Source organism: Astatotilapia calliptera, chromosome 8 (genome assembly GCF_964374335.1).
Source record: "Astatotilapia calliptera chromosome 8, fAstCal68.1, whole genome shotgun sequence".
Taxonomy (NCBI): Eukaryota; Metazoa; Chordata; class Actinopteri; order Cichliformes; family Cichlidae; genus Astatotilapia; species Astatotilapia calliptera.
The window spans coordinates 4,966,241-4,981,249 of NC_137429.1; the positions used below are offsets into that span (position 1 = coordinate 4,966,241).

General features: G+C 40.2%; 1 protein-coding gene across 5 annotated transcripts in view; it reads left to right on the plus strand.

Moving 5' to 3' along the window:
- The first annotated feature begins 601 nt into the window (after nt 1-601).
- Nucleotides 602-15,009, plus strand: part of skap1 (src kinase associated phosphoprotein 1) — a 39,308-nt gene continuing 24,900 nt past the window's right edge. For 3 of the 5 annotated variants that reach the window (XM_026178057.2, XM_080305007.1, XM_080305008.1), the window contains exons 1-6: nt 602-737; nt 2,377-2,505; nt 2,678-2,730; nt 5,299-5,404; nt 5,960-5,985; nt 6,118-6,234. In XM_026178057.2, the coding sequence (XP_026033842.1) occupies nt 2,691-2,730; nt 5,299-5,404; nt 5,960-5,985; nt 6,118-6,234 (289 nt within the window). In that variant the 5' untranslated portion in view covers nt 602-737; nt 2,377-2,505; nt 2,678-2,690. Of the gene's footprint in view, nt 738-2,376; nt 2,731-5,298; nt 5,405-5,959; nt 5,986-6,117; nt 6,235-15,009 lie in introns of those variants that run through there. The other 2 variants (XM_080305006.1, XM_080305005.1) reach the window with 2 other exon arrangements.

Here is a 15,009-nt window from a genome sequence, read left to right on the forward strand (position 1 = left end):
AGTCCAATCCAGGTCATCCTCTGCTGGCAAACGTAACCATTCATCCAGGCCCTGTCAAATAGTGAGGGGCCAATTTAGTGAAGCTGCATTCATTTATTGTCATAAATATACTAATTAGTTTTTCAGCCAAAACCAAAGACCCATGAAAGTGTCATATTTAAGCAGTGAAACTGAGAATTTATGATACCCGCTTTGCCAAGATGTGCTATTTATGCAGAAGGTAATGTTTAACCAGTTAAATTCAGATTCAGTAACAAAGCTATATGTTAACTGCATCCCTGTTGATATTTATATTCTCATCTTAAAAAAAAAAGAAAAAAGAAAGACAGATTCAGAACTCAATATCTACTAGAGGGAAAGCATTAGACATCCCCATTAGGTTATTACTTCCTAAAAAAATCTCTCCTGCTACAAATTAAATTTACCATTTTAAAGATTGAAAGACTGGGCGTACTTGAACTCAGCATTTGCACAAAAACAAAAAGCGGTCAGTAAAATAAAACTTTAAAAAATTATCTTTCTGTGAAAGGTCGAGGAATTGTAGCTCACCTTTATCAGAATATGGTTCTGAAACGCTTTTATAACCACATTGGTAGTTCAGGATGAGGTTCAGGTTCAGTAGCAAAAACGGAAAACATACGCACTTGAAAGCCGCACGCAGGGAGAAGACTTACATAAAGATCGCTATCTAAAATCACATTTAAAATAGCTTCCCACCTTTATTTCCACGTTAACTGGTAAGTATATAACCTTAACAGGAAAAATGATAGAAGATAAACATTGAAGGGCCATTTAGCTGACTTTAAAGAAGCCAAAATTAGCTAATAAACGCCTATCAACGATTGTAGCGAAGTTAGGCTAACTTAACTTAGCCTAGCATGCTAAATTAGGCTAATATAAAACTTGCATGGACAGCTAGACAAATTAAACAGCAGTTACTTTCATTATGAGAATAATAGTGCTAAGTTTTAGTTCTGGCCTGTGACTCCAGCTGTGCAGTATGTGCACTGAAGGCGACATAACAACAACAAGGTTTTCTAAATACTTCCTCCAGTTAATTAAAAAGCCAAGCACTGTCACCAGACTTTATTTAGCTAAATTAAACTTAGCTACTCTGGAGGTATATCATGATACATTTTTCATGTGTGTATTATCAATTTACCTAAATATTTTTTAAGGTAAATTAATCGGTTTACAGAGCTACGGTCAATGCTAGTAAATCCTATCACGATTAAAGTACACACAAGCTGTACTTTGGGCTGTAAATACCACAATTACAATCCTGTATACCTATAAGCCACAATATAAAATGAAGACTGACACCAGAGTTTTTAGAAACATGGGTTTTATTTTAATTTACAAGATAACCCAAGTAAGTCAAGTGCACAATTGCATTCTTGAGAGCACAAACAGGTCTGGCAGGAAGTAGCCTTTACTCTTACCTTACAATGTGTGGACAAGACCCAACAACTCTTTCACTGCCTCTGTGAAAGAGGCCAGCAGAGGTTGCAGAGCAGTGTAACACAAGTTATTGAATCATGTTACCTTGATATTTTGAGTTTTCTTAACTGTTGGATCAAACATCTAGGTTACCAATGCTTCCTTTAAGTCAGCTGCCTTAAAATGGAGGAGTTTTGCTGCTGACACTGTGATATATAAGTGTTGTAGAAAAAATTTGTGTAGAAAAAAAACCAAGAATTTTGCCCCAGATTGTGAGACTTGGTGTGGGCGTAAAAATGTGTTAAGTTGCAGTTTCTAGCAGAGTTTAAATGTGTTTTTTCAGCTGAAAAAAATAAGGCAAATTAAAAAGTGCTAGATTTTGATAACCCAGATGCACTAGGAGGGCCTGTAATTAAAAAAATATTTGTAATATGAAGGTAAAGTTTTACATGGTTTCATTAAATATGCTAGAGCAGGGGTGTCAAACATAAGACTCCAGTCTGGCCCAATGGGGGGCTTTGGAATTTTAACTGTATTTTCATTTGTTTCCACTGATAAAGACCTCACCTGTAGCCATTCATATTACAACAAAGTAATTAAGTAACCAATAAATAAATATGAATTATTAAGAGTTTTACTAGCCTGGCCCTCTTAAGATCAAACTGGGCTGTATGTGGTCCATGATGGTCCTGTGCTAGAGTCTGAAAAATAAATGCTTATTCTGAGAGGGTCAGGTGGGAACCTTTTCCAGATTTGTTGATTTTTATGTGGAATAACTTTGCATTAGTTTCTAGTTTGCTTGTCTAGACGTGGTTGTGCATTTACCACATGCAGTTTTGTAATAACACCGGCAGGCAGCAGCTCATGTACATGACCTACTAAGCCTTATAAGCCAGACAGCGGTGGGTTTTTTTTTTTTTTTTGTCTCATTGTCAGGCAGAGCTTCTTTGCTCTCAGCTGAGAAACCAGAATGCAGAGGAAGTTGTCATTTGTGCACCTGCTCCTCCCCGTTTTGTGCAAATGTTGATGCATGCACGGAAGTTTCATTGCAAAAGGCCACAGGTGGTGAGTTGATCTACAGTGTATGTGTGCCGGGTTCCTTTTTAAGTCTCATTGAGCTGTAACGGTACGTTAAAGACTGGAGCTACGTAGGCTACATTGTGGAGTAAAACCCAAAGCCTAAAGGAGCTGAATAAGTCTGATAAATCATCAAATTGAAGTTTTATTTTTTGGATAGGTGAACCAAAGGAATGGGGACAAATGTGGACGACTTCACGAGGCTTCTGTATGGTAATATCTTTATTTATTTTTTTACATTTAACATATCTTTCTTTCCCCATAGACAAGTTTAACTTTAAAGTCAGTTTAAGTAGGCACTCTTTAGAGTTGAGCTCCCACCTGTTGAGCACACAGTGTTATAGAGAACTTTTAACACTGCATCTTAACAATTTTCATAGATCTTCACTGCTGCCGTGACATTTACTACATTTGCATCCACTGCTAAGCCAGCCAACAGGCTTTTGGAAGAACATTTGCATGGGCCAGAACATCTCTGTAGAATATGAGTGGGTGCATCATGAAATTGAATCAGATAAGTGATGTTGACCGACCTGTTCTGGCCTTCATTATCATAAAGATTGGTGTCACATTTCTCTGTAATGTTTCCACCTCATCAAATCAAGTTTGCAGTTTACTTTAGAGGGATATGATAGCCTTACGTGTTTGCCCTTTTTTTTCTTTTAGTAAGTAAGTAGAAGGAAAGCATAAAGTATTGAGGTGCAGGTGACTAGTTGAAGGAAATATCTAAACTCTTGACCCAGACAGAGATGGCATCTCATGGTATTGTTTTGCTGGCTTGGTTTGAGTCACGTCTTTACTTAGAGTATTGCTGTTAAATATGCAACCCGGGGGCCAGAAGCAGCCAGTCAGAGTGTCAACTCTGACCTCGTGGATGGTTTGTTACCTATTGAGGTGAGATCAACATTACCACATTACCTAACAGGACTGAAAATGTATAGAAACCTAAATGTATTTCTAGATTTGGACAAGTTGTTAAGTGAGTTTCATTACATGACTAATCCAAGTAATCCAAACCATAGCGACATATTAATTACTAACCTTGTGTTACTGATGTATTGTCTCAGACGTTCTTCTGGATGAAATTTTATCCATTTTCGGCGTTTTCTTCCTGCCATGTGATGGCGATTGTTTCTGGCTTTCAGGGACCCACAACTTTAATTGAGAAAAATTTAACGCTCATTCTACATCTTAATTCTGCTAATGTGTTTGTGTTATCCTAACATAGCTTTGAGCTAGCCAACAAGTAGTGGATCATATGTCAGCTAACCCAACTTCACAAACATTGCTAATATTTAGTTTTCTATTAGCCAGCTAACTTAGCCAGCTAAACCTTGGAAATCCTTTCCTTCATGGATGTCTGCATTTTAAGCCTGTGTGAACACCCCGAGTGATCATTTATATTAAGTTCAATGTTTAAACTCTCAGTGGTTTCTCCCCATTTGTTTGACTTGGGGAACTGAAGAATTATTTGGACCTGAAAATGGCTAATGACATCAGACTTAACAGGTCAATAGTTTTTTCGTTCCTCAAAAATCTACATGTGGAGTTTCCGCAGCAAAACCAATACAAAGTTTTTCCTGGGTGATGATTTGCATTGTGATGGGAGTGGTCTCTACCAGTATAAGAAGTTATTAAAGGCTCACCGGATGGTTTGATAAGGTGAGTCATATGCTGTGGTCTTTGCAGTAACGATATCTTAACCATCTCACACCTGTGAGATTTTGGACTGGTGTTACAGTATTTGCACTGTCCTCCATTAAAACACCAGTGGGTGAAAGGCTTTTTGGAAGAGCTATGCTCAGCCCTCCTTTAGAGTTCCTAAAAAGTGGAGATTTAAGGCATACTGAAGCTGTCAGCACGTGGTGGTTTTTCCTTTAATGTGTCAAACATCTTCATGAGCTCAGCACAAAGAGAGGACTGTGAAACATAAAGCAATATTTTATAAAAGAGAAAACTTGATGCGAGATTTGTGAGTGATAAACTAGGAACAAAGATATGAAAGTACCAGATAGAAAGTATTCTTAAAGTTTATTGTCTGGATGCCAGTTTGGAAGCTAGTGTAATTGAGGCTCCCACATTAAACACTTTCAGTTATTGTTTATAATGTCTCTGTTCATCAGATGGTGGTTTATGCTGGTAATTATCATTTTTGTGCTGGTTTATTGTTGTTTAACCGCATGCGAGATGGCTCTTGGCATTTCTTAACACCAGCTGTATTTGTCAAAGTTAGGAAGGTTTAATCTGCCATCATGGCTACAATAAAAGTGTTGAAATTGCAGAGAAATGCTCCCTCGGTTTCATTTTGCGCTGTTATATCACAGTATGCCATGAACTGTTGCGTTCCTTTTTTTTTTTGTTACGCTCCGGGGCCACGTAAAATGCTCCCGAGGGTCGCCTCTGCTGTGCAGGCCGCACTTCGAGAGTCATGGAGGTACGCTAACACAGACTGCAGGGTTTGCTTTGTTTGAGTGCATTGTAGTGCATTATTCTGTGTAAGCGCTTCATGATCGTGACCCTTTAGTCACTCATAACCCTCAGTGCTTAATTTATTTTTTTTATTTTTTATGTTTGTGGTTATTTAACAGGGACAGTGCATGCTAATTAGCACAAGGATAAAAATATAGCATGTAAACATGTCAGATTGAAGCAAAACTGCTAATTTACATCTGTAGTTTCTGTTATATATACAACATGCATAACAGAAGACTGAAGAACAATACAGGAAATGCACAATGCCAAGGTTGCTTTAATTTAGCATAGATGGTTTGCTGCCCTCAGACTGCGAGCTGTTTGTGACAGAGATTCTTCATGGTGAGAACCTGAGTGAATCTGCAGAAGAGACACGAGAGGTTCTGCTGAATAACTTCAGGGTCGTCCATTCAAGGTATGATTTTATCCTTTCGAAGAAGCTCTAAATCTGAGGCCCAGAAACCCACTTTTAAAAGTAATTTCAAAGACTCCGTTATCTAATTTTAGCTGATAATGCCACACAAAACCTTTAATTGTTGCTGTAATTGCTTTAAACACAGTTTGCATGATTACATTTGAAGGAGCTGATTAAGTCTAATGGTGTCACCTTCGAGACCTAATTCTTGCTCTTATTGTTAAAACAGCTTTTAAAGATCTCGTGCAATAATCTTTTCTTGATTGAGACAATTAAATGTGATTTAATTCTTGAGCACGAGCCCAAAAAAGTCAACCTCTTGTATGAAGTACTGGTGACAGCTTACTCCGGAAGTCGGCACTGCCTGCACTGCATGATAAGAGACACAAGCTCTGCTATAGAATCCTTGTGGTTTTGTGGTCTTCTGCTTAAGAAACAATTACTGAATTTCAGAAGTAATGCTGGAGCGAAGCTGTCTGAAAATGAAAGCACAGAAACCTTTGCAAGTCACTGCAAAAATGTAGTTTTTGATTTGTACCTGTTTTGGTTTTGCAGAAACCCCGAGGAGTTTCCTATAAGATGTAAGTAACAATCTCTTAATCTCCATCACATACTGTGTAGTTTTTAAAGATGAGGCCATAAAGTCTGTTGTTAATTATCTCTCTTAGTGACATTTCCTTTATCTCTCTGTTTCACACAATCACTACCACCAGCGGATTTAAGGGAAGATGAAGGCTCTGATGACAACCGCAGTTCCAGCCTGGGTCGCTCGGCCCCTTCAGACGACGCCTCAGTAGTGTCTGACTACCAGGAAGATGGAGTGGCTGACTGTAAGTTAACAGCAGTCCTGATGGCTGGTTCCTCCTTTGTGTGGGCTATTGTAGGTGCACTGCAGAGATTTGTGAGAGATGTGTGTGTTTGTCTGTGCACGGCAAGAACAAAACAAAACAACAGCAAAAAACTGTTCACTTTAGTTTATGGGCCACATACAGCCCAAGTTCATCTAAACTAGACCTGACTAGTAAAGTCACTGAATAATAATATATTATTTTTGTTTTCTTCAAGAAACATTAAAAATGCAAAATGTATATATTTTGCATTTCCCTTAATTTTCTAAATAATGGCTGTGCAACAGAAGGTAGGCCAAACAGATACCACCTTACATATCTTAAAAATAGATTTAATTTAATCGCAGTCATTCCACATTTGTTGGGTCTACTCTTTTTATGTGTACATTACAGTTTACAGATCATAGTATAAAGACATAACACCTTCACAGAGGGTGTTTTGTCTACGTTTTAACAACCACCAAAGTATTACATTTCACCCTGAGCGTTACGTGACTATTTGTGTTTCTGCTAAAAGGCTATAAGTTGCTTTAAACAAAAGGCAAAGAGGAGTTGTCACTGTGTTGTGCCCTTCTTTGTCATGAGTGCAGGCGTTCCACAGGATTCATTCTTTGACCTCTTCTACTGACCATATTTAGCATAAATATTGACATTATCATATCTTCCACCCAAATCTGTGACAGGTATTGGGGGGAAATTTGGACTATTGGGAGTAGTCATAGCAAGCCTGAAATGAGAAGTTTGTCTTTGTGTGTCTATGTAATTATTGCATGAATGAATCAGTCGAGTGACTTTGGTTACAAAAATATTGCTGAGGCTGCTGCCACTTCTACCTTTCACTTTACAAACGATGTAAAATTGTTTAGTTTGCTCAGACTCGCTTTTTCAGCGTAGCTAATTTATTTCATGTGGCCAATGCAAATGTGCACCTTGAATCATGTCTTTCCTCAAGAAAGCGTCAAAAAAGAAAAGGAAGAAAGGAGAGGGAGCAAACTGAGGAAAGTCTGTTGTTAATGCGTTTCTTTCAAAAGAAAAGTGAGCTGCACGACTACCAGGTTAGCAAGGGTTTAGCTAACAGCAGGTGGTAAAGACAGCGAGCCAGTGTTAGACCGAGCACAAGTTAAAACCATGAAACTGATGGCCCTTAATTTCAGAAACGGCCAGAAAAGCAGCAGCAGGTGCGTCTCCAAATGAAAGCTTAGCAGCACTGACATCAGGCAGCATTATCCTTTATTGTATGTTGCACCAATGGTTCTCATGGCGGTGCGCCATGGGGTGAGCAGGGCATTTTTGTACAAGCCTGTTTGTTTCAGGCTGATGAAATATAATTTTAGCACAATGATAATGCCTCTTAATTTGAAAATTTTTACTTGTGTTGCGATGGGGTCATTTATTCAGCCTTTGCAGTTCTAATGAAGCACACCATCAGGCAGCACACCAACATACCTGTGTACACTCTCAGAAACATTTTCATGTATTATTAAATCACCCAGTTTATATCAGCCACCATTAGAGTGCCGTATCTCTAACTTTCGTGTTTGATCATTTAAAAAAACGTTAACAGAAAACAGCTGTTATGTCAGTTCATTGCACATATCATAAATCTAATTTATTCTTATTAATTTTAGCCATTATTAAGCTTGCTCAACCACAAGCTGCTGCAGTTTCAGTGTTACAGTTATATAAACACCAATCGGTTTGGACTATTAATTAAACTTTAACAATTATCAAGATAATTGCATTACTTACAATTATTATGATGTGCCTTGAAGATCTGGTTTGACCTCCGAAAGCAAAACTCATTTAACCATAAAGTAATCATAGACTAAAGTATGGAGAAATGTGTGGAGATTTCAAACTATGCATGAATGCATCATACGGACAGTTCATTACAGGCTAGCCTAATGACCACTAGACATTGTTGTAAATAGCCGTCAGCTCAATTGTTTATTTAAAAAATATGCACGAGAGATACGGATGGCCCACAGAGATCGCTTATGAATAGTGCCTGGAGTTCTGCGCGCTAAACCCCTGAAATGTAGTGTTTACACAGACGATACCACTTTATGTGTGTAACAGTGCTTTAAGAGCACCTTTATCCTGCCATTGTTATTTTGGTACCCTGACTGACAAATACAGTATATACAGTATTAAGCAGATGGAAGAGAGCAGCACTTCATGGTGTTTAGTTATAAGGCTCTCATTCTCATGTCTGATGCCTTGTTGCACTTAAACACAGTACTTGTTATGTCGGATCACGTGGACGTTTAGTCACTAGCTGTAGCTCTTTTTCACACTGTACTTGAAAAGATGGTTTAAATGCTTTGCAGCCTACAAACAGACCGAAGCTACGTTCTTACAGCTACAGTGAAATCTTAAATATGATTTAATAATAACTGTGACAGGAAACAATGCAATTTTAACACACTATCCCCCGGCATTCTCACTGACACACCTACACCTCACCACAGGATGCGTAGGTTTCTCTACTTTGGCGCTCGCCCTTTTTAATTAGAACAGAATAGACCACATGTGTAAAATTTTCCTCCTTGCTGGTGTCCTACCTCTCTGCCAGGCTCCTTTAGCTCCTCCTTCCTCTGCTCTTCCTCCCTTGGTAGTGTGCAGGTAAGGCCATGCTGATGCTGGTGAAAAAAACAGTGTGGGGGGTTGTGGTGGCTGCAAAAGCCTGAATGGTGACCTAGAGCTCCCTCCAGTGGCGGCTCCTGGGCTCCGCTCCCGATCCTTGCATGTGTGTACTATGGGAGGTGTTGAGGCTGCCCACACAGAGAGGAGGCTTTGTAGCTGCAGGCTAATGCAGTGATTGATAGAAGCTGAGCCCCTCTATTCTTCCACAACCGGGTTTGAAATACAACACTGTACCTGAGGGGCCATGAGTGTTCCATCCCTCTCTCCCTGTATCAATCTTTCTTTCTATCTTCCCTTCTCTGATTCGCCTCCCTCCCATTCAGAGTTTTTGTATTTCTGACGCTATGTGCCAGCTAATAGCCCTTGACATGACATGCCGCAGGTGGGCATTATTGCCTCTGCTGCCTCAGGTGCCCATCTCCGCTGCTGTTTTAGCGTCTTTCTTGAGATAAAGCAGGGACGCATGTGGAAATTCCCAGTCGAGAAACAGGAATATTTCCAATCATTTTGGCGATACCGGTATTTAATGCCAGCTGGATGAAGTCGAGCACAAACCCCCCCGTTTATTTATTTGTAAACGGCTTAATGAGCTCTTCTGCTCACAGAAGAGTAACCGTCGCCTTTACTGGGCAACTTTGGAAAAATCGAGAAAACAAATCACGGCAGATGGCGCGAAGATAGCCAACAATAAGACCGCGATAATTCATTTTTTGAAATTGTTCATTTTACAATAAACAAGAGGACATTTGCTTTGTGGGAAACAAACAAAATCAAAGTATGAAATGCTTAAAAAAATTTTCCCTTAAGGCTATAATTGTAACACACCAAACTACAAACGGCACCGTCTGTTGCTGCGGAAAGCGATAGTTGTTACAGCTCGAAAACGCAGTCACGCCATTGTCTGTGTTGAATGTGAGAAGGAGCCAATTATCCCGAATTGCCGTAATCAGTTTTTTAATCCCCTGTTTGTATTTTGCTTTGATTTAAAAAAAAACCAAAAAAAACCGCACACACATTGTACTGTCAGATCGATAATCATAACATTTGACTTTGTAAGACAAATGTTCACCTTGCAGCGCTCCGTCTTTTATTGCTGGGGGACGGCGACCATGTTAGCATAGTGAATGGCCTGTGTCCTCAGTAAAAGGGCATGCGGAGTTCATAGTTCATTCTCTGTTCACTGCCAGCTGAAAGAAATGGTTCGCACTTCTCTGCCGGGCGGTCTGAAATAATGGCGCTGGCGCTTAATGAAATCAGCCACATTTTAGGAGGAACAGTTAACCATGATATTCGAACTTTCTTTTCATTCAGAGGAACTGAAAATTAATGATAATTTTGTGGGATTCAGAGAGTAGCGATAAGGAGAAGGGAAGGTAGAAAATTGAGTTTTCTCTCTTGAGTTTAATTGTGTCATTCTTTTTTTTCTTTTTTTTTTTTTAAATCCTACTGTACACAATGGAGACTTTGTGACTTGGAGGATGTATTATCCGTGGTAATCGACTGCCTGCCTTCGCCTCTCTGTGTTCCCTAACCAGAGAGTGAGTGAGTGTGAAGTCGATGGCTGCTTCTACACGCAGGAGGAGCCTGTGCCGTTTGATTAGATGCGGTGGCCTGTTGTCTTCAGCGGACTGGGTGACACCAGATTTGTAATCGCTGACAGGAACAGATGGAGCCTCCATTGTTAGCCCGGGTTGTCTGCATGGTAATGTGAACTGAGTTTCACCCGCCGACCGCACCGGTGACCTGACCGCGCCTGCAGCCTCACCCCATCTACGTCTGCCCGCTTCAGCACCCTCCACCCTTCTCTCTCTCTCGATGCTGTTTGAGGCTCAAACACCATTCCAGCACATTATGCATACATAAACAAATATAGGCACAAAATTTCCCCCTCTGGCGCGCAAAAATCTCTTTAACACACTCACTTAGACCCCAGGAGACGGTGTGTGATGTGGGGCTTTTAGCCCTGTCATGCTGTTTGCAGGTCAAGTTTACGAAGTCGAAATCGCCTGTTTGTTTTTCTTTGATTGGGGAGCACCGCTGGGCGCTCGGGGATGTTTGCTGGGAAGCTGCTGCGATGACAGAGCACTGCAGAAAGAGCTTTGTTTCAGGAGGCGTGCAGGAAAAAGATGGCGCTTTTGATACGTATCCCTTGTCTTCTTTGTGATTGTGATGATTTTAGTTTGATGTGCCGTACAGCCTGCATTATCTCAGGTGTGGCAATAAACATTTTAAATTTTAAGATTATTTAATTTGAAATGTAGACAGGAAGGGCGGCAGCTTGTTTTCTAAAGAAAAAAAAATAGGAGGGAATTAGCTTTTTTTTGATCAGGCAGCTAAAGTTTTCAGGTCTACAGTCACATTAGACGAAGAATGGGAAAGCTGGAACAAGAGGAGCTTCTGTTTTCAGTCGATAAATTGATTAATGAACTGATAGTTTTGGCTGCAAACGCAGGTGTGCTCTTATGGCCAGTGTTAAGAATGAAGGAAGGTGACTCGTGTTAGCGATCGCTGCGCTGGCCCAATTTCCTAAACCAATTACTGGCACAAGAATGCGGTAGGATAACCAATTTGAAGTTATGTCTCACTGCTGTCGCCTATTTCTCATTTGAATATGAGGAGCCAAGTGCACAGTAACAACATTATTACACGGTGCCAGTAAATAGAATATTAAATCTGAATTCTGTCATTTTGGCCGAAGCTGGAAAAAAGCTGTGTAACGTGCAGTGTGTTTGAGGAGGGTGCAGCGTGCCCTGCTCGGTCCCTTGGCTTGTGAGGTAGAAGAAAAGCGATGCCAGCTGACGGATTGATGCCCCATTAGGGGGTTAATCAGCAATGTTTAATGTGCCAACTGGCCCTTGTCTGTGTTCGAAATGAAGTCACGGGGAAGGAGGAGGTTTGTGGGCAAATGTTGAAATATGGCTGCTGAGCTGCTTCATAGCAGTTTCTCTTCTTTCTTTTAAATCCACCTGGAAAGTATTTCGGGTCTGCATACGTGACCTGCTTGCAGGTTTGTTGGCCTGTCTGCCCACTCACTGAACTTTTGACCTTTGGCCTCTTTGCTTGGCCAACCCGTGACCCGTCTGCGCGTGTGAATAATCGCCCACGCCGTCTCAGAGCACACAGAGTTTCTTCAGACGTAGCCGTGCGCTGTCTGTCCGTCAGAATATCCGCCCGGAGATCCATTTTTCAGCGCGTTCATCGGCGTATGGATTTTGTGACATTTGGGTAGCGGCTGCTCGTTTGCGAGGAAGCGAGGAATATGCTAATGACCCTCCCCTCTTCCTCCTTGTTCTCCGTCACTCTCTTTTCCTCTCCTTCAGTTGGTGTCTGTGTGCTTTTCTAGAAGCACACACACTCACACACACATTACGAGGCAGGCGCAGGCTCTGTGCATCGCTGCGACTGCTCGCCATCAGGGTTCAAAAGTTCACGCTATTCCCCGAGGGCTACTGTGCTGCTGCAGATGCTGATAGTCTTTTCTTTCTCCCTCTCTCCTGGCTGCCTTTCTTTCCCTCTCTCCCTCGCTGTTTACACTATTAATCTTGTACACTCTCTCTCACACACTCACTCACGCTGCCTGGCAAGAAGAGAGCGGCTTGAAGGGGGGATTTGGACGTATTTAACCGAAGGGCATCCATCACTCTCATCTCCGGCTTTAACCCCCCCCACACACACACACATCACCACCACCAAAAGCCTCACGGTGTAGTTTTCTGCATCCTCCTGGTTTGAAAGCCCCGTGATGCAGCTCTCCTCTCATTTGCTTTGTTTTATTGTCGCACGGCATATAATTACATCCCTTCGTTGCCTCTGGTGCGGCAGTGCCGTGCTGAAACCTAGGGAAAACAGGCGAAGGTAAATGTGCAGCAGTCCATCTGTAAAGAGGCGCATAGGCAGAATGCAAAGTGGGAAGCCGGGGCAGGGTGGCTCCTAATCTCCCCCAGAGCTGTCAATGTCACAGACAAATAGCAAAACTATCAGATGCGGCGGGTTCACCCAGAGGTTAGCGTTCCCAGGTACCTCCTGCATTCACTCCCTCTCTTTTTCCCCCTTCCTTGCAAATGAGAATTTGATTTTGCCCTCCACTGGAATCCATTTCTGGAGATGAATGAAGTTTCAATGCCAAGCCCAGGTGGCCCCGCTGATTTCTTAGGGAAATAAATGGGGATGGGAGAGATGTGTTGGCCTGTACACAGACAGTGACACGGCGGCTCCCGGTGCCTCTGGGATCCTTGTGTTTAATTGTTGCTGTAATGTAGCACTTTAAGGTCATTAACTTGCCCTTGTGGAGTTATCCGAGCATGTCGAGGATGCATCCCTCTTTACTCCGAGCTCTGCGCACGGCTGGGAGAAGTCACCGCTCTGAGCGTGTGCCAAGTGGGACAGGGGCTGCTGTGGGCTTGTATGCTGTTTTAAGATCGCTTATCTACAATGGTAATTTTTCACCCCTGAGTTACAGCAGCCTTTCCCGTGAGTTGGCTCATCTGAAAGAAATCAGGAGTCGAATGGAAACACATGTAATTACACAGGAACTTGGTCCTGTGTGGCAGTACGGATGCAGTAATTACTTAAATTTAGTCAGTTAACTTTAAAATATAAATTCCCTCCAGTACTAATCACAGTTAAAATGAAAACTTTTTTATGAGATGTAAAATAAACATAATTTTTTACGTTTTTAGGCTGTTTTGCGTAATTTAATATGCTGAGTGTAATTTTGGTTGTCGCTTGGAAAAATAGCTAAAAACTGAGGGCAAACATTATTTTAAAACTTGACCAATACTGCAGAAACATTCGCTGAATAATGATCATCCTTACTGTTTTATATTATATTATTTTTTTATGAGTTCATTTGTATATTGTCAAAAAAATTAGTTTTAAATGACTTCCGCGGCAGTTACTGTCACGGAGGCTGATTTACCGTTTCCCTGCGAATGAAGCTCGACTGACGTGGTTTTGGCTTTTTTTTTTCTTATTTGGTCTTTTTCTTTCTTTTTTTGGTTTATTTTTTTAATATTACAATATTATAAAGAAATTCAAAAAGATAAGAGCAACAAAAAAGTTTTAAAAAGTTTGTAAATGATTTAAAAAAAAAAAGAAATCTAGTTGATAGTTATATAATTACTTGGCTTTGTTTTTAAGAAGCTTTTAATGTTTTAAATAAATTTGAATCATTTAGCTGCTGCCATGATAAATTATTTTTTTTATTATTATTTGTTGTTTTCTTCAGCAAAAAAAAATGTTTTTAATCCTTAAAAAGTGTCAAAATCCTTCAAAAGAAATCTTCATTTATGGGTCATTCTTCTTTATGAAAGACTGAATTATTGAAACCCTAAAACATAATATATCAGAGTTAGGTTTTGCTGTTCATCAACAAAATTTAAAGGATAACCCAAACTAAAAAAAAGTTTCTGTTTGAAAAACCTGCTCATTATTATTAATAAATAGTAGTATTAATTTCATTATTAATTAATGTGAACAGTTGTTTTGATTTAAATGAATCCACATGAGCTAGAACAATCACTACTTTGGTCCTCTAAAATAATTTAAACTAAAAAAACATTTTTATTTTAATTATAAGTCAATAAATCAAATTTGATTAAGACGTTTTTTAACAAGCGTTCAGTCTCATTTTCCTCCACAGAATCATTTTTCCATCACACCTGTTGCCAGCTGGATTTGCCGGTGATTTATGATCGGAAATCATAAAATATAACTTTATTTATTGACATGGTGTTTAACAACAGTGGCTATAAATAGGAGTGCTTTATATAAAATGGTAATAGGTGTGAGATATTGCTCTAAAATCGTGGTCCTTTCTTTAAAATTACATTTAAAGCATTTAAGCGGCGATCACAGGAGCATTTTAAAGGTGCAATAACTGTACATTCAGAGGGCAAGTGTGCTGATTTTTTTGTGAGTGTTTTTCCCTCCAGGCTCTGCCTTTGATTGCGCTGTATCCCATTTTTATCACTGAGACGCAGGCTCCTCTGTGGGCCCGAACTCCTCCATTGTTGGTATTTATATTCTTACGACTGTTTCTTTCTTTTTCTTTTTTTTTTTTGGTCTCTGTCAGCGAAGCAGCTGAAAACCATCCCCAGCGATTAGAGGATC